Genomic DNA, 23,721 nt, shown 5'->3' on the forward strand with positions numbered 1-23,721 from the left:
ACTCCATTGAGCGTGTGTGTGTGCGTGTGTGTGTGTGTGTGTGTGTTGACAGAGAGAGAGAGAGAGAGACAGAGAGAGAGAGAGAGAGGGAGAGATACAAAGGAATGTAATTCAAATTTTGCACTTCAGACCTTACAGTGTGTGTGTGTGTGTGTGTGTGTGTGTGTGTGTGTGTGTGTGTGTGTGTGTGTGTTGACAGAGAGAGAGAGAGAGAGAGAGAGACAGAGAGAGAGAGAGAGAGAGAGAGAGAGGGAGAGATACAAAGGAATGTAATTCAAATTTTGCACTTCAGACCTTACAGTGTGTGTGTGTGTGTGTGTGTGTGTGTGTGTGTCTGTCTTTTACACAAAAAATGCACTTGCAACAACTTTAATATGGAATGTACTGGACTTCCCAGCTAGGCGCCCTCCTGTGGATGACAGGTGCAATTGATTGTCAAAAGCAGATATCTAACAGCTTCTGACACTTTGTACCGCATTGAGCCAGCAGAGGGAGCCCCCCTGGTTCAATCCCAGTTGCACAGCAGTTGTGACCAGCTTCTGTCTGTGTGCTTTGGTGTGTGTGAGTGTGTGTGTGTGTGTGTGTGTGTGTTGACAGAGAGAGAGAGAGAGAGACAGAGAGAGAGAGAGAGAGAGAGAGAGAGAGAGGGAGAGATACAAAGGAATGTAATTCAAATTTTGCACTTCAGACCTTACTGTGTGTGTGTGTGTGTGTGTGTGTGTGTGTGTGTCTGTCTTTTACACAAAAAATGCACTTGCAACAACTTTAATATGGAATGTACTGGACTTCCCAGCTAGGCGCCCTCCTGTGGACGACAGGTGCAATCCCAGTTGCACAGCACTTGACCAGCTTCTGTGTGTGTGTGTGTGTGTGTGACAGACAGACAGACAGACAGACAGACAGAGAGGGAGATTCAAAGCATCAGGACCAGGAGATGACACAGTGCTCCAAAGGCCTGGTTCTGCTGCCTCCTCCTCCACCCACCTGCTGCAGACGCTTCTGTGAAGGGAAACTGCTACATGTTATGTCACCGATCCCTGCCATGCTGCGTGTCGAACGACCCGGCAGGGCCTGCTGAGTACAGTGGTGGTGGACCCAGGCCCTCTGCACCTTCCTTTCTCCGACTGGGACCGTTTTGTCCCATCCTTTTTGGTCCGATTCGCCATATCTCCAGAACCGAAGAAGCCATCGGCGTGGCCTCTTCGCCACAGCGTCCGGCACCCACCAAAACCCCCACCTAGACACCAACATCAGCCCTCTACACCTCTTACTTTTTCAGTTATTCCACTTTTGTCCCATCCTCTCCTGGCTTTTTCCCCATAACCTATCATTTAAGCCTCATCATACCTGCCGTGGGCCACTGGAGGGAGACAAATCACCATGCACTAAAATTCAAATTTTGCACTGCAAACCTCACAGTGTCTGTGTCTGTGTGTGTGTGTGTGTGTGTGTGTGTGTGTGCGCGCTTTGGTGTGTGTGTGTGTGTGTGTGTGTGCTTTGGTGTGTGTGTGTGTGTGTGTGTGACAGAGAGAGAGAGAGAGAGAGTGACACTTGCTGTGTATTTAAGAAACAAACGCTCAAAGAAACCAAACAGAATGACACAGGCAGAAAGACACTGTTTTATTTTGGTAACCAATGATGCATTTCTTATCCCCTTGTACAGGGCCTTTTATGACAGGAACAGGAACCACAGAGCGTCAGCCGCACACATCGAAGCTGCACAGGGCACACGCGGCACCACGCAGAATAAATGACGTTCCTGGGCCAAGGCCGAAGCCCAGCCACCCGCTGCCTCCTCGCCGCCTCCTCCCGGGACCTTCAAGGACCACCCACCAGCCACTGGTACACATTCCAATCTTACACAATGGCCCCAGCATCACAGGGCATCTCCTGACATTAAAATCTATCCTGATTTCTGTTGTTTTTCCCTCATCTCTGAGCCGCTGAGTGTGAGTGTGTGTGTGTGTGTGTGTGTGTGTGTGTGTGTGTGTGTGTGTCTCTCTCTCTTTTACACAAAAAACACATGTCAGTTGTTAAGGAAAATGTTATAAAACACTTCTTCAGTAAAGACTCAGAGAAGAGAAACACACAGAACTTCTTGCTAGCAAGGGCAGCCTCCACTCTAAGAGACTCCAGTGAGAGAACTGCCCCGGTCTTTATTTTATACTCCATTGAGCGTGTGTGTGTGCGTGTGTGTGTGTGTGTGTGTGTTGACAGAGAGAGAGAGAGAGAGACAGAGAGAGAGAGAGAGAGGGAGAGATACAAAGGAATGTAATTCAAATTTTGCACTTCAGACCTTACAGTGTGTGTGTGTGTGTGTGTGTGTGTGTGTGTGTGTGTGTGTGTGTGTGTGTTGACAGAGAGAGAGAGAGAGAGAGAGAGAGAGAGAGAGAGAGAGAGGGAGAGATACAAAGGAATGTAATTCAAATTTTGCACTTCAGACCTTACAGTGTGTGTGTGTGTGTGTGTGTGTGTGTGTGTCTGTCTTTTACACAAAAAATGCACTTGCAACAACTTTAATATGGAATGTACTGGACTTCCCAGCTAGGCGCCCTCCTGTGGATGACAGGTGCAATTGATTGTCAAAAGCAGATATCTAACAGCTTCTGACACTTTGTACCGCATTGAGCCAGCAGAGGGAGCCCCCCTGGTTCAATCCCAGTTGCACAGCAGTTGTGACCAGCTTCTGTCTGTGTGCTTTGGTGTGTGTGAGTGTGTGTGTGTGTGTGTGTGTGTTGACAGAGAGAGAGAGAGAGAGACAGAGAGAGAGAGAGAGAGAGAGAGAGAGAGAGAGAGGGAGAGATACAAAGGAATGTAATTCAAATTTTGCACTTCAGACCTTACTGTGTGTGTGTGTGTGTGTGTGTGTGTGTGTGTGTGTGTCTGTCTTTTACACAAAAAATGCACTTGCAACAACTTTAATATGGAATGTACTGGACTTCCCAGCTAGGCGCCCTCCTGTGGACGACAGGTGCAATCCCAGTTGCACAGCACTTGACCAGCTTCTGTGTGTGTGTGTGTGTGTGTGACAGACAGACAGACAGACAGACAGAGAGGGAGATTCAAAGCATCAGGACCAGGAGATGACACAGTGCTCCAAAGGCCTGGTTCTGCTGCCTCCTCCTCCACCCACCTGCTGCAGACGCTTCTGTGAAGGGAAACTGCTACATGTTATGTCACCGATCCCTGCCATGCTGCGTGTCGAACGACCCGGCAGGGCCTGCTGAGTACAGTGGTGGTGGAATCGGCCCGATCGGACACTCCTATCTGCCACTTTGACCTTTTTATTCCGTCAAATTTGGACCCATTTACACCAAGTCCAGAACCGTTGGTGCTATCGACATGGGGTCTTCACCAGGGTGTCCGGAGCACCCCGAAACCCCCCCGTAGACACCACTTTCATCCCTCTACGACACTTACTTTCCCAGTTATTCCATTTTATTCCGTCAAGCTCTGGCTATTACCCCCTAACCTAACCCTAACCCTAACCCCCTAACCCCCTAACCCTAACCCCCCCTAACCCCTGACCCTAACCCTAACCCCCTAACCCTAACCCTAACCCCTAACCCCCCCTAACCCTAACCCCCTAACCCTAACCCCTAACCCTAAACCCCCCCCTAACCCCTAACCCTATTCGCCATATCTCCAGAACCGAAGAAGCCATCGGCGTGGCCTCTTCGCCACAGCGTCCGGCACCCACCAAAACCCCCACCTAGACACCAACATCAGCCCTCTACACCTCTTACTTTTTCAGTTATTCCACTTTTGTCCCATCCTCTCCTGGCTTTTTCCCCATAACCTATCATTTAAGCCTCATCATACCTGCCGTGGGCCACTGGAGGGAGACAAATCACCATGCACTAAAATTCAAATTTTGCACTGCAAACCTCACAGTGTCTGTGTCTGTGTGTGTGTGTGTGTGTGTGTGTGTGTGTGTGCGCGCTTTGGTGTGTGTGTGTGTGTGTGTGTGCGCGCTTTGGTGTGTGTGCTTTGGTGTGTGTGTGTGTGTGTGTGTGACAGAGAGAGAGAGAGAGAGAGTGACACTTGCTGTGTATTTAAGAAACAAACGCTCAAAGAAACCAAACAGAATGACACAGGCAGAAAGACACTGTTTTATTTTGGTAACCAATGATGCATTTCTTATCCCCTTGTACAGGGCCTTTTATGACAGGAACAGGAACCACAGAGCGTCAGCCGCACACATCGAAGCTGCACAGGGCACACGCGGCACCACGCAGAATAAATGACGTTCCTGGGCCAAGGCCGAAGCCCAGCCACCCGCTGCCTCCTCGCCGCCTCCTCCCGGGACCTTCAAGGACCACCCACCAGCCACTGGTACACATTCCAATCTTACACAATGGCCCCAGCATCACAGGGCATCTCCTGACATTAAAATCTATCCTGATTTCTGTTGTTTTTCCCTCATCTCTGAGCCGCTGAGTGTGTGTGTGTGTGTGTGTGTGTGTGTGTGTGTGTGTGTGTGTGTGTCTCTCTCTCTTTTACACAAAAAACACATGTCAGTTGTTAAGGAAAATGTTATAAAACACTTCTTCAGTAAAGACTCAGAGAAGAGAAACACACAGAACTTCTTGCTAGCAAGGGCAGCCTCCACTCTAAGAGACTCCAGTGAGAGAACTGCCCCGGTCTTTATTTTATACTCCATTGAGCGTGTGTGTGTGTGTGTGTGTGTGTGTGTGTGTGTGTGTGTCTCTTTTACACAAAAAATACATGTGAGTGCACTTGCAACAACTTTTAATATGCAATGTACAGGACTTGCTTGCTAGGCGCCATCCTGTGGACCAAACATGCAATTGAAAGATGTTATTTTCGCCGGTATAACACCTTCTGACACTTTGTACCGCATTGAGCCAGCAGAGGGAGCACCTCTTGTTCAATCCCAGTGGCACAGCAGCTGCTCTGCTTCTGTGTGTGTGTGTGTGTGTGTGTGTGTGTGTGTGTGACAGAGAGACAGACAGAGAGAGAGAGAGAGAGAGACACTTGCTGTGTATTTAAAAAACAAGCGCTCAAACAAACCAAAGAGAACGACAGAGGCAGAAAGACACTGTTTTTTTTGTGGTAACCCATGAGGTCTTGCTATCGAATTGTACAGTGCATCCTGAAGCAAGGCCGAGCAGATGACATAGTGCTCCACAGGCCTGCTTCTGGTGCCTGCTCCTGTACCAACCTGCTGCAGAAACAGAAAAAGACAAGAAGTCACGTAAGATAAAACAAAGAAAATAATGTAAATACACACGGAAAGGATTTAAAGGAAGGGGGTGCCATAAACAAAAGTACAGTGAACAAAGGACGGGATGTCAAAAAAGACAGGGGGTGCCATAAAAAGATAAAGAGACAATCCTAATAAATGTATCTGACTCCAGCAATTTGCACTAAAATTTCTAGAAAGCTGGTTTTCTTTCTCCTGCTCGCCTTGTCTGAATATGGAGTAAACACAGAAAGACAAGAAAAAACAAGGGGAAAACAAAGAGAAAAATAGTAAGAAAACTAAAGATATGAAAGACAAGAAGTCACGTAAAATAGAAAGAAAAGCAGAAAAAGAAAAAGACAAGAAGTCAGAAAAAGAAAAGGACAAGCAGTCAACTTAAAAAAGCCCAAGTGGGAGGAGCTAACAAGAGTATAAAAGGCCAAGAGAGGCAAACAGAAAACAGAGAGACAAAGACAAGACACACTGGGTCGGCCTGAAGAAGGCAAAAACATGCCGAAACGTCGCGAACGGCCCAGTGAATGCTAAATGTGCACTAAAACCCTAGATATGGGCAATTTTTTGAACCAGGGCAGGGACACCACCACCCGGCCCCATCGATGGCCCGTGCACCTCAGGCTACCAGCTTGCTGGTGGCCTGATTCTTTTCTTAACACCTAACCAGCCAGTGCCTCGTGGGGTTGGGGGTGCCCCTGCCCTCTATCTTACCCTAACCCTAACCACAGGGGGGTCCCTAACACAAAAAACGAAGACAAGAAGTCACGTAAGAAAGAAAAACAAGTAGAAAAAGAAAAAGACAAGAAGTCACGTACAAGAAAGAAAGATAAGCAGAAAAAGCAAAAGACAAGAAGTCACGTACAAGAGAGAAAGACAAGTAGTCAGAAAAAGAAAAAGACAAGAAGTCACGTACAAGAAAGAAAGATAAACAGAAACAGAAAAAGACAAGAAGTCACGTAAGATAAAACAAAGAAAATAATGTAAATACACACGGAAAGGATTTAAAGGAAGGGGGTGCCATAAACAAAAGTACAGTGAACAAAGGACGGGATGTCAAAAAAGACAGGGGGTGCCATAAAAAGATAAAGAGACAATCCTAATAAATGTATCTGACTCCAGCAATTTGCACTAAAATTTCTAGAAAGCTGGTTTTCTTTCTCCTGCTCGCCTTGTCTGAATATGGAGTAAACACAGAAAGACAAGAAAAAACAAGGGGAAAACAAAGAGAAAAATAGTAAGAAAACTAAAGATATGAAAGACAAGAAGTCACGTAAAATAGAAAGAAAAGCAGAAAAAGAAAAAGACAAGAAGTCAGAAAAAGAAAAGGACAAGCAGTCAACTTAAAAAAGCCCAAGTGGGAGGAGCTAACATGAGTATAAAAGGCCAAGAGAGGCAAACAGAAAACAGAGAGACAAAGACAAGACACACTGGGTCGGCCTGAAGAAGGCAAAAACATGCCGAAACGTCGCGAACGGCCCAGTGAATGCTAAATGTGCACTAAAACCCTAGATATGGGCAATTTTTTGAACCAGGGCAGGGACACCACCACCCGGCCCCATCGATGGCCCGTGCACCTCAGGCTACCAGCTTGCTGGTGGCCTGATTCTTTTCTTAACACCTAACCAGCCAGTGCCTCGTGGGGTTGGGGGTGCCCCTGCCCTCTATCTTACCCTAACCCTAACCACAGGGGGGTCCCTAACACAAAAAACGAAGACAAGAAGTCACGTAAGAAAGAAAAACAAGTAGAAAAAGAAAAAGACAAGAAGTCACGTACAAGAAAGAAAGATAAGCAGAAAAAGCAAAAGACAAGAAGTCACGTACAAGAGAGAAAGACAAGTAGTCAGAAAAAGAAAAAGACAAGAAGTCACGTACAAGAAAGAAAGATAAACAGAAACAGAAAAAGACAAGAAGTCACGTAAGATAAAACAAAGAAAATAATGTAAATACACACGGAAAGGATTTAAAGGAAGGGGGTGCCATAAACAAAAGTACAGTGAACAAAGGACGGGATGTCAAAAAAGACAGGGGGTGCCATAAAAAGATAAAGAGACAATCCTAATAAATGCTTCTGGCGTAGGATCTTGGTGCGGCCGTTTGCCTGGTAGGTGTGTTTGGCTATGATGGCAGCCTTGGGCACAACAATGCGGGAGCAGGTGTTCTCAAACTTCGCATTGATGCAGATCTCTTCGCCTTCACAGAATCCACGCCGGTCAATTTTTGCATTCAATGACACCTGACCGTCAGGGATGAACATGCAGGTGACTTTCTTCTCGGAGGGTCAGCGCTCGTTTGCATGTATTAGCTCTAGAATTGCCACAGTTATCCAAGTAACGGATGAGCGATCAAAGGAACCATAACTGATTTAATGAGCCATTCACAGTTTCACTGTACCGGCCGCGTGTACTTAGACCTGCATGGCTTAATCTTTGAGACAAGCATATGCTACTGGCAGGATCAACCAGGTAGCCCCTCAGGCGGCGGCAGCGGCGCGCACGCACGCGCTCGCTCGCTCGCTCGGGGCTACTGAGCCCTGTCGACCAGGGCGAGGCTTTCCGGATGCACGTGTGGACCGGGGCGAGGGTTCGAGAAACCGTGTTTGCCGGACGGGGCCCCGTCGCCCTCGCGGGGTGGGCAAACTCTGGGTTTGCCTACCCACTCTGCGACGAGGCCCGCCGTGGTATGACCACCGGGACGGACCGGGCGTCTCGGTCTCGCTACCGAGCGATCGCGTCTGGCGGGGGGGGGGAAGCGTGGGGAGGACAGGGCGGGGTCCGAGAACCACCACCCCCTTCGACCTTCGCGCTGTAACCCCCGGCCAGCGCTAGAGGCGAGCCTGCGGGCCGGAGGAGCTGACCGCCCGAAGGCGCCGGCGAAGGTGCCGGGCCCGGCGGCAGCCCTCTGATGGCAGGCCACGTTTGCCAGTCGATCGGGGTGGGAGGGCACAACCCTAGAAAAAAACTTACCTGTTAAAATAAAGCCTGTATAAAGGAAAGAAAAAACTTACCTGTTAAAATAAAGCCTGTATAAAGGAAAGAAACAAAAAGGAAAACACTTATTCACCTGGGCTCGACTGAAGAAGGCACTTCTATGCCGAAACGTCTCGCGATAGCCCATTAGCTCTCAAACCCAAGACATGGGTAATTTTTGGAACCGCCGGGCAGGGTCTCCACCTCCCGGCCCCCATTGATGGACAGTGCACTCAGGCCCTTGGTGGCCTGTTATCACCTAAACCCTAACCCCCTAACCAGACCCCCCTCCCCTCCGGCGGCCGGACATGCTGAAGTGTATCCCCCTGTGGCGCTGCAACCGCCACGTCGAGTCGGTGGACAAGCGGCATTGCAACTTGCAGACGGTTCCTGATGAAATATTTCGATACAGCCGCAGTTTGGAGGAGCTTCTCCTTGATGCCAATCAACTCAAAGAGCTACCAAAGCCTTTCTTCAGACTACTGAACCTCCGGAAACTTGGCCTGAGCGACAATGAGATCCAGAGACTCCCGCCTGAGGTGGCTAACTTCATGCAACTGGTGGAATTGGACATCTCCAGGAACGATATTTCTGAGATCCCAGAGAGCATTAAGTTTTGCAGGGCCTTGGAGATTGCAGACTTCAGTGGAAACCCCCTCTCCAGATTGCCGGATGGTTTCACTGAACTCCGAGCGCTCGCTCACCTGGCCCTCAATGATGTGTCATTACAGATGTTGCCCAATGACATTGGAAATTTGGCCAACCTGGTGACGTTGGAGCTCAGGGAGAACCTGTTGAAGTCTCTGCCCATGTCGCTCTCTTTCCTGGTGAAACTGGAACAGCTGGACCTGGGCAGCAATGAACTGGAAGTTTTGCCGGATACCCTCGGCGCTCTCCCCAACCTAAGGGAGCTGTGGCTGGACCGTAACCAATTGTCCTCATTACCACCAGAGCTGGGAAACCTTCGTAGGTTGGTGTGTCTGGATGTGTCGGAGAATCGTCTGGAGGAGCTCCCGTCAGAGCTGAATGGCCTCCTGGCTCTCACAGACCTGCTGCTCACACAGAACCTGCTGGAGGTCGTCCCGGACAGCATAGGGTCTCTGAAACAGCTGTCCATCCTGAAGGTGGACCAGAACAGACTGACCCATCTGACTGATTCAATAGGCGAGTGTGAAAACCTCACAGAACTTGTCCTGACGGAGATAAGAAAGATCTAACCCAAGACATGGGTAATTTTTGGACCCGCTGGGCAGGGTCTCCACCTCCCGGCCCCCATTGATGGACAGTGCACTCAGGCCCCTGAAAGGGTGGCCTGCTATCACCATAATCCTAACCAGCCCGTGCCTCGTGGGGGTGGGAGATGCCCCTGCCTGGCCCTAAAACCCTAACCCTAACCAGGGGGGGGGTTACAAGAAGTGCAGAGCTAGAACTAGTGTGGCTCCACTACACAGTCAGGACTGTAAAGTTAAGAAACCACTAATTCAGACTCAGGCCTTATATTTTCTGTTCTTTGTGTCAGGACAAGAAGTGAAAAGTTGTTGGGTGGAAAAAGGAATGAATGAATACATGACTTTTGCACACAGATCTCATTAACACACAAAACACATCCCATCTGAGGCCAGACAAATGTGGACTGTGAAGGCTCTCTATTGCACATTTAACTGTTGTCAAAGTAACAGCTGAAAAAAATATATTTTGCTGTACCACTAGTGTAAAAAGTGAAATTAAAAAAGGAAAAAAGAAGAAGAAGAAAGGCAACCATTCAGTAGTTCTTGCCCTTTAAGGCTAATCAAAAATGGTGGAAATGTGCTTTTCCTCTCACACTTGACTTGTTGTAGTATGTTTGAATATGAGAAAATCATTAAAAAAAAGTTTTTGGGAGATGCAAAATCCATAAAAAAAAGGAGTAAAAAAAGCCTAAGTAAAAGGAAGAAAAATTAAAAGAAATGCTTACCTGCAATACCTGAAGAAAAAGGAGAGAAAAAAGTTAGAAAAAAGTGCTTACCTGCAAACCCTAAATAAAAGGAATTAAAGAAATGCTTACCTGCAACCCTAAAGGAAAAAACCTGTATAAAAGGAAGAAAAAAGTGCTTACCTGCAAAAACCTAAGTAAAAGGAATGTAAAAACTTAAATAAATGGCGGTGAAAATTAAAAGAAATACTTACCTGTAAAACCTGTATAAAAGGGAGAGAAAAACACTTACCTGCAACCAGTACTGACCTGAGCCAGCCTGAGGAAGGCACTACGATGCCGAAACGTCGCGATGGCTCATTGCAGATCGAACCCAAGACATGGGTAATTTTTGGACCCGCTGGGCAGGGTCTCCACCTCCCGGCCCCCATTGATGGACAGTGCACTCAGGCCCCTGAAAGGGTGGCCTGCTATCACCATAATCCTAACCCCCTAACCAGACCCCCCTCCCCTCCGGCGGCCGGACATGCTGAAGTGTATCCCCCTGTGGCGCTGCAACCGCCACGTCGAGTCGGTGGACAAGCGGCATTGCAACTTGCAGACGGTTCCTGATGAAATATTTCGATACAGCCGCAGTTTGGAGGAGCTTCTCCTTGATGCCAATCAACTCAAAGAGCTACCAAAGCCTTTCTTCAGACTACTGAACCTCCGGAAACTTGGCCTGAGCGACAATGAGATCCAGAGACTCCCGCCTGAGGTGGCTAACTTCATGCAACTGGTGGAATTGGACATCTCCAGGAACGATATTTCTGAGATCCCAGAGAGCATTAAGTTTTGCAGGGCCTTGGAGATTGCAGACTTCAGTGGAAACCCCCTCTCCAGATTGCCGGATGGTTTCACTGAACTCCGAGCGCTCGCTCACCTGGCCCTCAATGATGTGTCATTACAGATGTTGCCCAATGACATTGGAAATTTGGCCAACCTGGTGACGTTGGAGCTCAGGGAGAACCTGTTGAAGTCTCTGCCCACGTCGCTCTCTTTCCTGGTGAAACTGGAACAGCTGGACCTGGGCAGCAATGAACTGGAAGTTTTGCCGGATACCCTCGGCGCTCTCCCCAACCTAAGGGAGCTGTGGCTGGACCGTAACCAGTTGTCCTCATTACCACCAGAGCTGGGAAACCTTCGTAGGTTGGTGTGTCTGGATGTGTCGGAGAATCGTCTGGAGGAGCTCCCGTCAGAGCTGAATGGCCTCCTGGCTCTCACAGACCTGCTGCTCACACAGAACCTGCTGGAGGTCGTCCCGGACAGCATAGGGTCTCTGAAACAGCTGTCCATCCTGAAGGTGGACCAGAACAGACTGACCCATCTGACTGATTCAATAGGCGAGTGTGAAAACCTCACAGAACTTGTCCTGACGGAGATAAGAAAGATCTAACCCAAGACATGGGTAATTTTTGGACCTGCTGGGCAGGGTCTCCACCTCCCGGCCCCCATTGATGGACAGTGCACTCAGGCCCCTGGTGGCCTGCTATCACCATAATCCTAACCCAGGAGGGAAGGACCGCGCATTCCTCGGTCCCCCCCAGGGGGGACGGGGCCGTAACCAACGCCCTAACCCTAATGATGCGGGTGTCCGCGCTGAAGCTTCTGGGTCTGGGCTGCGCCAAGGTGGAGTACGCTAAAGGCAAGCAGCGGTGCCGACAGGAGGCCGAGTACCTCAGACATGAAACGGTCCTGCGGCTGCAAGACCAGCCCACAGACTCTGACGGCTCTGTGGTGTTGAGACCTGGCAACAAGTACGAGTACACGTTTGGATTCGAGCTCCCTCAGCAAGGGCAACTGGTGTCGTCATACAAGGGGAAGTTCGGCTACGTCCAGTACTGTGTCAAAGCCCTGATGGAGAGGCCGCAGCAGCCCGTGCTAGAGTGCAAGAAATGTTTCGAGGTGGAGGAGCCACTGGATGTCAACACCCCAGACCTGCTGTCTCCAGCAGGTGGCATGAAGCAGAAGAAAGTCACCTGCATGTTCATCCCTGACGGTCCCTGGGTACTGGAAGGCTGGTGCGTTCATAAAGATGGGACTGTGAGGCGGAGGAGGAGTTCAACGGCAATGCTCGCATGCTGCCGGTCGGCTGAAGTCCACCAGTGGGAACCGTGGAACTGTGGTCCACCTGTTAAGGACCAAACTTGAAAACAGGCAGAAGGTCTGAACTCCAGAGGAGGTTGGATGGAGAAGTAAAGGCACGAGTGTGGAGGTGGACTGAAATGTTGGTCGTTTGTTATGTCAGCTGCCTTCAACCTGCTTCATCGCTTATGAGTCTTCCTGCTCGTGCTCCTCAGACCAGAGATGTTGAGGCCCGATGGCACAGTGATATGCTGCATTTCTGAATAAGCTGCCCTTTCCAGAGACTCTCCATTTACAGCCACTATGACTTTGTTACTGGGCCGAGCACTGGCCTGCTGTGGCACCGTGGCTTTTTCTCATTGCACTCCAAGACTGTATTTTTACAGGACTACTCAAAAGGAAACATCCTTTTACCAGTCCACTCAGTTTGCATCGCTGTTACGAAATTGTTGGGAACACTGTTGCTTTTCAGAATCACAGCATGTAAATTTCTTCCTTAAATGTCAGTAGTGTTACCAGTGTTTGAAAAAAGTCCTTTATTCCTATATTGTTGCTTTTGACTCTCCTACTGCCCAGAAGACTCTGTTCAACTGAACAATGTTTTTGATGTGGAGATATGCAACTTCCACCAGTCACCACAGCTTGGTGACTGGTGCTAATTACTGCGAGTGCCGTCCATACCACACGCTCTCGATGGAACGCACTTTATCTGAGGATCCTTGTATCTGATCTGCAGTTGTCCCAGGCAACATTTCATTTAAGAGTTCCACTTCTGTGAATTCACAACTTCTGTTCTTTCAGGGCGCAGGGAAATCACTGTTAATGACTCATTTGTGAGAAAATATGTTTGTAATACGCTCTTGATACGTGCAGATGTTTTTGTATGAAAGCCGAGGGGAGAATATAAAAGGCGGAGCTCACACAGGAGCTCATTTTCCACTCGGCACTCGATGAGAGCACATCTCTGCCAGTCCAACTGTTGCCAGCTAACCTAGCTTACAGTTTTCTGTGTGCCACACCTGAAGAAGACCGTGTACGGTCGAAACGTTGTGTTTTTTGTGTTTATTTTTAAATAAACAGTTTTTTTTGGCACACCTTCTTTTGTTGTTTACTGTTTTTACGTGACTTTTTCCTTTCCACATTTTGGAAAGCGTTTTTTGTTCACATTAAAATTAAATAAATATTTTTTGAAGCACATTTAATTTTTTTTGGAAAAAAGAAAAGAAGAAAAAAATTCTGGACGCCATGGACGACGGCTGGACGGTGGTACGCTATGGCCGCCGCCGCCAACGTGACCGCCAAGTCTTCTGGGACGGGTACGGAGGGCCGCAGGGAGGGATGGACCGTGCACGCTCCTTTTCCTTTCGGAGAAGGGATTATCTTCCCCACCCTAACCCATTTTAGTCCTTCCTCAAATGAGAAGACGTAAAAGATGGAGCTTCATATTTTAGAGCACAGCTTGAAAGTGGCGAGTATAGAGAAAGAAGGGATCCAGATTTGCACTCACGGATTAATAAAACTCGCCTTCCTGGCCTCCAAAACAAGATGCAAGTTTTTCAGTTTGACAGAGACTCCAGAGGACTATACCATCATCGTCGACGAGGAAGGATTTAAAGAGCTGCCCCAGTCGGAGCACATCAGCGTTGCCGACGCCACGTGGGTGGCCCTTAACGTGGTGTCAGGAGGTAGCAACACATCCACTTCACAACCCATAGGAGTCACCAAAATCGCTAAATCAGTCATCGCACCACTGGCCGACCACAACATTTCTGTTTTCATGCTGTCGACGTATCAGACGGACTTCATCCTGGTTCGAGAGCGAGACCTCCCGATGGTCATGCACACTCTGTCTTCCGAATTCACTTTGTTTCGAGTGGTCAACGGGGAGACTGTTGCTGCTCACAATCTGGGGGTGACCAATGGCTTTGTGAAACCAAAACTAGTGCCCCGTCCTATCATTCACCCCTTATCCAGTCATAAGAAACAGAAAACGTACAAGTTGTGAAATAAGAAAAAGAAAAACGTACAAGTTGAGAAATGGAAGAAACACGTAAAAGCCGTAGAACTGGAAAGGACAAATGAGAAGGGGGTGCCAGAGAGGAAAAATACAGGACGGGATGTCAATAAAGCAGGGGGTGCCATTTAAAAATTAAAAATATAAACAGAATGAAAAAGTTAAAGAAAGAATAAGAAAAAGAAAACGTACAAGTTGAGAAATAAGAAAAGAAAACGTACAAGTTGAGAAATATAAGAAAGTTAAAGAACAAACAGAGAAACAGAAATATAAAGAAAAGAAAGAAAGAATAAGAAAAAGAACACGTACAAGTTGAGAAATAAGAAAAGAAAACGTACAAGTTGAGAAATAGAAGAAAGTTAAAGAACAAACAGAGAAACAGAAATATAAAGAAAAGAAAGAAAACAGAAAGCCCAAAGTGGGTGGAGACAGAGAGTATATAAAAGCCGAGACAGGCAAGAAACAGAAACAGAAGACACGTTGGGCCAGCTTGAAAAAGGCACAAATACGCCGAAACGTCGCGAAGGCCCAACGATGCGCATTGGCCAATTATCACCCTATATGGGCAATTTTTTGAACGGGGGACGTCTGCCCACTTCATTCGTCGTGAGCGTGCCCTTTCCTCATCCCTAACCAACCCTAATCATACCTGCATTTGTCCACTGGAGGGAGACAAAAACACCAAGCTCTGAGATTCAAATTTTGAACTGCAGACCTCACAGTGTCTGTGTGTGTGTGTGTGTGTGTGCGCGCGCTTTGGTGTGTTTGCTTTGGTGTGTGTGTGTGTGTGTGTGTGTGTGACAGAGAGAGAGAGAGAGAGAGTGACACTTGCTGTGTATTTAAGAAACAAACGCTCAAAGAAACCAAACAGAATGACACAGGCAGAAAGACACTGTTTTATTTTGGTAACCAATGATGCATTTCTTCTCCGCTTGTACAGTACACCCTGAAGCCGTGTGTGGACCAGGAGATCAGCAGAACAGGAACCACAGAGCGTCAGCGGCAGACATCCAAGCTGCACAGGGCACACGCAGCACCAGGCAGAATTAATGACGTCCCTGATCCACAGCTCAAGCCCAGCCACCCGCTGCCTCCTCGCCGCCTCCTCCCGGGACCTTCAAGGACCACCCACCAGCCACTGGTACACATTCCAATCTTACACAATGGCCCCAGCATCACAGGGCATCTCCTGACATTAAAATCTATCCTGATTTCTGTTGTTTTTCCCTCATCTCTGAGCCGCTGAGTGTGTGTGTGTGTGTGTGTGTGTGTGTGTGTGTGTGTGTGTGTCTCTCTCTCTTTTACACAAAAAACACATGTCAATTGTTAAGGAAAATGTTATAAAACACTTCTTCAGTAAAGACTCAGAGAAGAGAAACACACAGAACTTCTTGCTAGCAAGGGCAGCCTCCACTCTAAGAGACTCCAGTGAGAGAACTGCCCCGGTCTTTATTTTATACTCCATTGAGCGTGTGTGTGTGTGTGTGTGTGTGTGTGTGTGTGTGTTGACAGAGAGAGAGAGAGACAGAGAGAGAGAGAGAGAGAGAGAGAGAGAGGGAGAGATACAAAGGAATGTAATTCAAATTTTGCACTTCAGACCTTACTGTGTGTGTGTGTGTGTGTGTGTGTGTGTGTGTGTGTTGACAGAGAGAGAGAGAGAGAGAGGGAGAGATACAAAGGAATGTAATTCAAATTTTGCACTTCAGACCTTACTGTGTGTGTGTGTGTGTGTGTGTGTGTGTCTGTCTTTTACACAAAAAATGCACTTGCAACAACTTTAATATGGAATGTACTGGACTTCCCAGCTAGGCGCCCTCCTGTGGACGACAGGTGCAATCCCAGTTGCACAGCACTTGACCAGCTTCTGTGTGTGTGTGTGTGTGTGTGTGACAGACAGACAGACAGACAGACAGACAGAGAGGGAGATTCAAAGCATCAGGACCAGGAGATGACACAGTGCTCCAAAGGCCTGGTTCTGCTGCCTCCTCCTCCACCCACCTGCTGCAGACGCTTCTGTGAAGGGAAACTGCTACATGTTATGTCACCGATCCCTGCCATGCTGCGTGTCTAACGACCCGGCAGGGCCTGCTGAGTACAGTGGTGGTGGAATCGGCCCGATCGGACACTCCTATCTGCCACTTTGACCTTTTTATTCCGTCAAATTTGGACCCATTTACACCAAGTCCAGAACCGTTGGTGCTATCGACATGGGGTCTTCACCAGGGTGTCCGGAGCACCCCGAAACACCCCCGTAGACACAACTTTCATCCCTCTACGACACTTACTTTCCCAGTTATTCCATTTTATTCCGTCAAATTCTGGCTATTACCCCCTAACCCTAACCAACCCTAATCATACCTGCATTTGTCCACTGGAGGGAGACAAAAACACCAAGCTCTGAGATTCAAATTTTGAACTGCAGACCTCACAGTGTGTGTGTGTGTGTGTGTGTGTGTGTGTGTGTGTGTGTGTGTGTGTGTACGCGGTTTACGTGTGTAATTTTGCTTATGTTGACAAATATCCTAATGCAGCTGTAGTCTGCTGAAAAAAAAGGTGCTTTTATGTTATACATATATAAATATAAAAATCTCAGCCCCAGTCGGCAATGTGGATCATCGAACAGTGCCCCTACTTTAAAGAAACACTTTTCTAATCAGGCCACAGATGCTGTCTTAGTATTATTTTGTTTCAACGCTCCTTTTATGTCTTAATTTCAGACCCATACATATATTCATTTGAAGTTTGCTTTAACTGATCAGAGCTGTAGATGCTCCCTAAAGCAGCTCTTATGTGTAAATCTTATGTAGCTCCTCCTTTGTGTTCACTGGTTATTCTGAAGCCAAAGTTTCACCAAGTCGTGGGTTTGAGCACGGACCAAAGATGTGCGTATTTTAATAAGCTTTTACAAGAAGAAATTAACCAAATGCGGACAGATTCCCTAATTTATATGCAACTCTTTCCACTTGTATTAACATTTTCCTGCTGTACACGTCTTCTTAGTGTAGTATTTAAGACAGTAGATGCTTTGTAAAGATAATAGTCCAGTACTGTCTGCTACACTGCCCCATGCAATATAACCAGCCTAATTTTCATTTTTTTTTCTCACCATGGAAGGCCTTGACAAGTCATTGCAGTCTGCCCTGTATCCTGCTCAGAAGCAGGTCTTTGCTTTTTCTACTGCAGCTGCAGGCAGCTCCAAGCTGTATGAAAAGGAAAGAAGAAAAATCAAACTACACGTTTTTTCTTTGTATTACGCTTGTTTGTATGTTGCATGGTACCTTTCTATTTGTGTATAGTTAATTGCACTATTGTTTGTTTTGAAACTAACTTGAGAGTGCAATAAAAAAACTATAAATACTGTATGTAATTAATAAAATTTTTACCATATTGTCTTTGGTGCTGTTTTTCAGCCTCATCTATCCTTTTTTATTTTGAGAAATGTACGTATGTGGTGCCCAGACTTGTGAAGCATTAGGACTATTGTCTTCCTGTAGTTTTGAGGTAACTCAGTTGTGCTGTTAGTGCCAACGCTTTTTACTGGTTTATAAGAATAGCTGGTTGAACAAGTAATGCCAACTGTCTTTGTTGCCCTGTGGTTATGCGCCGTTTAATTAGTAAACCCAAGATGGGCAATTTTTTGAACTGGGGCAGGGGTACCACCATCCTGTCCCACGGTGGAGAGTGCATCTCAAGGAACCGGCGATTGCTGGTTCCCTGATCTTTTTTCAACACCCTAACCCTTTACCACAGACGTGGAGTCAGGACCCGCTGTTCACTTTCAGTCAGTACACTGAAAATGAGTTTCATCAGACTAACCACAAATGTACGACAGTCAAGAACTTCTGCAGCTCTGAGCCAAGTTTCCTAAACAGTCTGCAGTATGAGGAGGACGAGTTCTTTAGAAAACTGATAGCTGCAGAAGGACAAACCTCAACTCAAAAATCTTTAAAACGCCTTCATTCTTCTCATATGATTAATGAGAAGGAAAACGGGACACCACTGTCTTATAATTCCCCAGGAACAAACTCCTCTTTCTCTCATTTCAGACCTGTTTCAAATCATAAGCAGACACAACCAAAAACCGGCTCACCTAATCAAACCAAATCCTAACTTTAAGCCACTATCCAGTCCTGTCCCCCTTCTCTCCTCATACCACCCACAGTTCAGACCCCACCTCAGGCCCCTTACTGCCTGAGGAGGGGTCTGAAGTATTTTCCAGCCTTATAAAGAAAGGGAAGACTGAAGTGGCAGACTGTCATGCAAAAAGCGAGCATCTCCTCCTTGCACTGCTTACAGTCAAATGACAAAATATGTGAACTCTTTTTAAACAGGAAAAAGGAAGAAATTGTACACCAGAGGGGGCAAGAAGGAGAAAACTTGAATATAAACTCAAAAGAAAAACCGCTGTTCCTTCCCTCCCCCAGAAGGCAGTAGAATATCATCATGTTAAATGCCACTTTTGGGGGGGGGGGGGGGGGGGGGGTAAAATTACTTGACAAATATGTTTCTCTTTTTTGTTATTTCGTCCCTCTTTGTTACAGCTACAGGAGGACAATAAACAGAAGAAGGAGAGCGGCACCAAAGAGGCGAAAAAACGAAAGAGCGCACCACCTCCTGACACCACATCCACAAAGAAGTCCAAATGTACCTCCAGTGCTGAGGGGGACGACAAGGAGGTTTTTCTCCTCCCTGTTCGTGGGCGTGAGCGTTACGAGATGTTGAAGAAGATCAATGACGGTTTGGAGCTGCTTGACAAGGACAGCAAAAGCAAGTCAAAGGTCTCAGTGAAGCATGAGGTTCCCGTGCCCTCCAGTGGAAAGAGGCTGCTCCAGAGAGGAGAGAGGAGTGACAGCGACTAAGATGCCCATCACCTCAATTTCGAAAACAAATGTCACCTTTTTGTCTAAGCCTTTAGGATTATTTCAGGTTTTAAATGCCCATTTAAAAACCAAAATGCCATCCTGCCTCAGTTAAAACGGTTCCTGAAACTGTACTGCCTGATTAGTCACTGCACTGACATACTGTTGTGTTCAGTTATGTTTTTCTTTTCTTTTTAAAAAAAACAAAAAAAACAACAACCCTATGTTCCTAATTGGGTTAGAGCCGTTCAGCATGGTTTGAGTGAGATTAAGAATGATCCTTGTCATAACGAGTCACTGCCGTTTATTTAAATAAAGTTCAAAGCTAGGCTTGCAAAACTTGAATGGAATTTGCCTCTGATGTTGCTGTATTACTGTGCTACAGTCCTGTCGCACCATGTCATTTTTTAAAAAAGAAATGTATATATTTTGCATGATTGTCTGGGAAATGCAACCACCTCTGCGCAACCTTGATTCATATGCAATATGTAATCATGTTTGTGTAACATGAAAGAAAAAAGAGAAAAAACGATGATAAATGCAAAGACTGGTAACAGCGCTAAGAACCATAAAGCAAGAGAATTTTTAAAAAACTGTGAGAAATAAACTACACTGTAAAAAAAATAACCCTATTCAAATTAAAAAAAATGATGTCCAGTTGTCACATCCAAAATATTTGGCTTTATAGAATCCAAATTGAGTCACTTGATATGACCTGATACTTTTATGTTGATATAAACAATATTACTAGACTTGACTGAAACTTTAAATTTTGCATTGATCCAAATTGATTTTTTTACATAGAACCATATTTTAATTATTGAACCAAGCTAATATATTGAAATTTAACCAACCTAATGTATTCACATCGAACCAAATTAACATGAACTAATATGTTTGTGTTGAAGCCAGGTAATTGATTTACATATATTCAAACTATATTTTTTACATTTCATTTCAGTTCAAAAATGCTCTGCATTTCCTATAAAAAACAAGACAGTTGGCCAACCAATTATTTCAAAATTATTTATTGTTCCAAACCATTTTAACTATAATCAATAGAGAGGATTAGTAATATACAGATTTAGTGCTACAGCAGAAATGATTAGAGAAATGTTTGTTTTATAAAACCTGCAATCTTTTGAAAACCAGTATAAAACCTGCAATCTTTTGAAAACCAGTATAAAACCTGCAACCTGTCTAAAAGAACTGGCATAAAACCATTATAAAAACTCTTTTTAAACCAATTTGCAAGTACTCAAAAATGTTTATATGTGCACTGTGCCTGTACAATGTAAAAAAAAAAAAAATCTACACATGTATCAATGAAATCAACTTAAATCTCCCTTTCAAATGGGTGTTCTTATAAATTTTGAATGTAGAATACCACTGCAGGCCAACCAAGCAAAATAACCAAGCACACATGCACATGCATGTGCACATACACATGCACACATGCATGCAAACACACTACTGTGCAGTGTTAAGTTCACAATTAAGTTTGCGAATCTTAGAGGTCATCTTGTTAAAGTCAAGCTCCATCATAATCTTTTGAAGAGCCTCAAAGGTGAACCTGAATCCTCGTGGATATTCCATATTAAGAGCATAACAGAGTCCAAAGACCATTGCCACTCCAGCTGCCACAGAAGGCAACTCATTCAGGACTTCCACACCATCAATGATTATCCCGATGTCTCGAGGCTGATGTAGGAGGCTTGAGTTGTCCCTGAAGACGAAGAGTGCCATGGTGGTACTCTGCAGCTCTTCCTCAGCTTCATCTTTCTGGGATATCTTGAGGTAAAATATGGAACAAAATGTACAAGTGAAGAACTGAAGTCTGGCACACCTGATAAATCTTTGACCATAATAAACTACTATTTTGATAGTTGTTTGGTCACAGACTATTAGAACAATTATTTGACTAATCAGATTGTGAATTGCATAATCATTAAATTAAATCAATGGTGGAACATTTTCATAAATGTTCCACAAAGCCCAAGAAAAAAAAAAGAAAACAATACAGAACCCTAAGATATTAACTTGATGAGTTGATTAATCGTTGCTGTCCTACATTAATCACTGCATTTAATAGCAGAGTTGTCAAATTTACATCAAGAGACTGCATCTCATGTAGAGACAGAACAGATATGGACATACCATGTATTCTTTTATCAAGTCCTCAACACATCAGCAAGGTGAATGAGAGGATAATGAGGGAGAGTCTAGATTATTATGAAATGTTTAAAAAGGATGTGCAGTGTAAATGCAAAATGATACCTGTTCAGATTAAATGAAAATGTATGCTTCAGCCATGGAATGGATGGAGCGATCTGTGGTTCTGAAAGCATACAGAAAAAAAGAATAATGTTACTTCTCTATAAAACACATTACATAGAAAAACCAAGAAATACGTAACATGACATACCAAACAGTCTACAGACCAGCCATTAGCGACTAAGTTTGGCATAGGGTCAATTTTTTGCTGTTAAAATTAAAATTTCTTCAGAAAATGCACATTTTTCCGAGCCGCGCCTGAAAGTCAATTAAAGGAATTAGTCTTATGTCATTGATCTTATATGCTGGCTTGTTATTTCTGTCTCTAAATCATGCACATTAATAATTATCTTTTGCGCTCGGTGTACACACACATAACACACAGATATTTATATGAAGAGAGACAAACGTGCGCGCACAAACACAAGCTTGTGTCTAGAAACCGCGAGCTCACCAGAAAAATTCAAACGAAGCGGAGCACGGAGTTATACTATGAATGTTATGAACTATGAACTTATGCTAGCTAGCTTTATCCACCACCGATGCATCGTGGTAACGCTAGCTAGTTAGGCAAAAAGCCGTGTTTTACCAGTATACTAACTTGTATTCCCGACTGTGATGGTCGGTTTCTGGTAACCAGTTCTAACGTTGCGCAGGATAGCTAGCTAGCTTATAGCTAGCAGCTACAATCATGCAAAAATTAGGGGTGGCTGTCGACCCAGCTTAAATGGGGTTATTTTCTGCGATTTTGGCAATACAAATTATAAAAGCTTTTGTAACACACTTGGCTTTACTTACGTTTATTTTCAGATGAAATTAATCAAAGATGTGACATGATGTTTCCAGCAGCCATGCAGAATAAAAATGGGTCCCGGTCTATTTCTGGTGGGCGTGTTCAAGTGCAAATCACTTTGACTCAAATTAAAGATATTATCTGTTCAACATGAAAAGAAATATATGTTTTGAGAGAAATCAAAAACTTTGCGTTGCGATGTTCACAATCCTGTACTGACACTATGGGCACATTTTTAGAAATCTATTTAATTCCACAGAAAGGTTAGCCACTTTAGTGTTTCACTTGTGACCTATTTATAGCTCACTGAAGAAGGTTTTAAAATGCAACAATGTTCGGAGATAGAGAGAAAAAAAAAAGAACTTTGGTGCAGGTGCAGGTGCAGTCTTTATGTAGCTTTCTGGTGACCTTAAAAGAACCTTTACGAAGCCCGTTGACAGGCCTTTAATCGAATGATCGGTTGGTTGATTGATAACAGAAAAAAATGACACATAAGATGGACATAAAGGACTGAAAACACCAAGAGCAAAATATTGCATCGCACTCATTTATGTAGTTTATTTTTAGATTAGATAATTTTGCAAAATAACGCAGCAAAATAAATAATAAGAGCCGGGATGTGCAGACTATTTAGCACTGAAAAAACTCCGTCCATGTGAACAGAATCAGGTGTTACCTTACCTGTTGATTAAATATCAAGACTATTTAGCAATAAGCTTACTTTAAAGGCTCGTAATAGGTGAACTGTCTTGGTATAGTTGAGTCACGCAGAGTTCATGGTCCATGTTGTGTTACTTGTTGTTTGTGTGTGTGTGTGTGTGTCACCCGATGACCCCTGGCGCCGGAGCGTCTAGACTACATTAGAGATGTGTCACAGCAAAGAGCCGCACCTGCGCTCAAAGAGAGCACATACATAGAGGTGAGGTATGAGGATAAATGGATAGATGCGGTCCTTTTTCGAAGCTGAGCGCACAGTTGTATTTCCTGCACAATCACACACGAAGTGAGGCTGTGTTTATGCCGGTTATACCATGAATATACACCCTGCAGGCACCACTTGTTTGTCAAACTGTTTATGAAGCAAAAGTCACATTTCTGTTTATTTACAAAGCAAAAAGAAGGGGGGGAAAGAGGCGTAGGAGGGGGTGGAGCGTGCGCACTAGCATACCGGCGACGGCTGTTTCCTTTCACTAAAAGGAAAAAAATAATAAAATGTGTACTTCACGTTACGGTTGAAACTGGGGTTTTTTTTGTGTTTTTTTTTATTTTTATTTTATAGAAACAATTTTTGCTCATAACCAATTGACAGGGGATTTCTTAAAATCACCCCGCAGTTCTTCAGCTGAGACACCTGAGTTAGAAAACACAAACACTGCAGCTGTCTTTGTACAAACTTGTACAAACTCTGTTTTGACCTTGTATACTGTATTTCCCCAGCCCCTCTATTTTGAAACTAAAACTATTGAACCTTAATTCAATTTCTCACTTCACATAATCGTTTCACTTTTGCCTTGAAGTGTTACTTTTAATTTAATTTAATTATTTTTTTATGACGCAT

General features: G+C 45.2%; 3 protein-coding genes and 1 long non-coding RNA gene across 4 annotated transcripts; 3 read left to right on the top strand and 1 right to left on the bottom strand.

Annotated features, from left to right (window-relative positions):
- Positions 1 to 8,444: 8,444 nt before the first annotated feature.
- On the top strand, positions 8,445 to 9,524 carry LOC309704329 (uncharacterized protein). Its single transcript, XM_082529412.1, has one exon. The coding sequence runs from the start codon at positions 8,496 to 8,498 to the stop codon at positions 9,402 to 9,404; it is 909 nt and encodes a 302-aa protein (XP_082385538.1). The 5' UTR covers positions 8,445 to 8,495; the 3' UTR covers positions 9,405 to 9,524.
- A 70-nt stretch (positions 9,525 to 9,594) lies between these two features.
- Positions 9,595 to 11,632, top strand: LOC309704324 (uncharacterized protein). The gene has a single exon (XM_082529406.1). The coding sequence runs from the start codon at positions 10,626 to 10,628 to the stop codon at positions 11,532 to 11,534; it is 909 nt and encodes a 302-aa protein (XP_082385532.1). The 5' UTR covers positions 9,595 to 10,625; the 3' UTR covers positions 11,535 to 11,632.
- Positions 11,633 to 13,505: 1,873 nt separating this feature from the next.
- Positions 13,506 to 14,518, top strand: LOC309705462 (cytosolic arginine sensor for mTORC1 subunit 2-like). The gene has a single exon (XM_082531299.1). The coding sequence runs from the start codon at positions 13,656 to 13,658 to the stop codon at positions 14,226 to 14,228; it is 573 nt and encodes a 190-aa protein (XP_082387425.1). The 5' UTR covers positions 13,506 to 13,655; the 3' UTR covers positions 14,229 to 14,518.
- A 5,191-nt stretch (positions 14,519 to 19,709) lies between these two features.
- On the bottom strand, positions 19,710 to 22,586 carry LOC309704333. The gene is made up of 3 exons (XR_014276193.1): positions 22,169 to 22,586; positions 21,374 to 21,434; positions 19,710 to 20,887 (listed from the first exon to the last, which is right to left on the bottom strand). It is a non-coding gene; the product is annotated as an uncharacterized lncRNA (long non-coding RNA).
- Positions 22,587 to 23,721: the final 1,135 nt, after the last annotated feature.

This window comes from Aulonocara stuartgranti (assembly GCF_965226115.1).
Source record: "Aulonocara stuartgranti genome assembly, chromosome: 4".
Classification (NCBI taxonomy): domain Eukaryota; kingdom Metazoa; phylum Chordata; class Actinopteri; order Cichliformes; family Cichlidae; genus Aulonocara; species Aulonocara stuartgranti.

Coding starts and splice junctions, on each gene's coding strand:
- LOC309704329 (XM_082529412.1), top strand. CDS start 8,496: ATGCTGAAGTGTATCCCCCTGTGGCGCTGCAACCGCCACGTCGAGTCG.
- LOC309704324 (XM_082529406.1), top strand. CDS start 10,626: ATGCTGAAGTGTATCCCCCTGTGGCGCTGCAACCGCCACGTCGAGTCG.
- LOC309705462 (XM_082531299.1), top strand. CDS start 13,656: ATGGAGCTTCATATTTTAGAGCACAGCTTGAAAGTGGCGAGTATAGAG.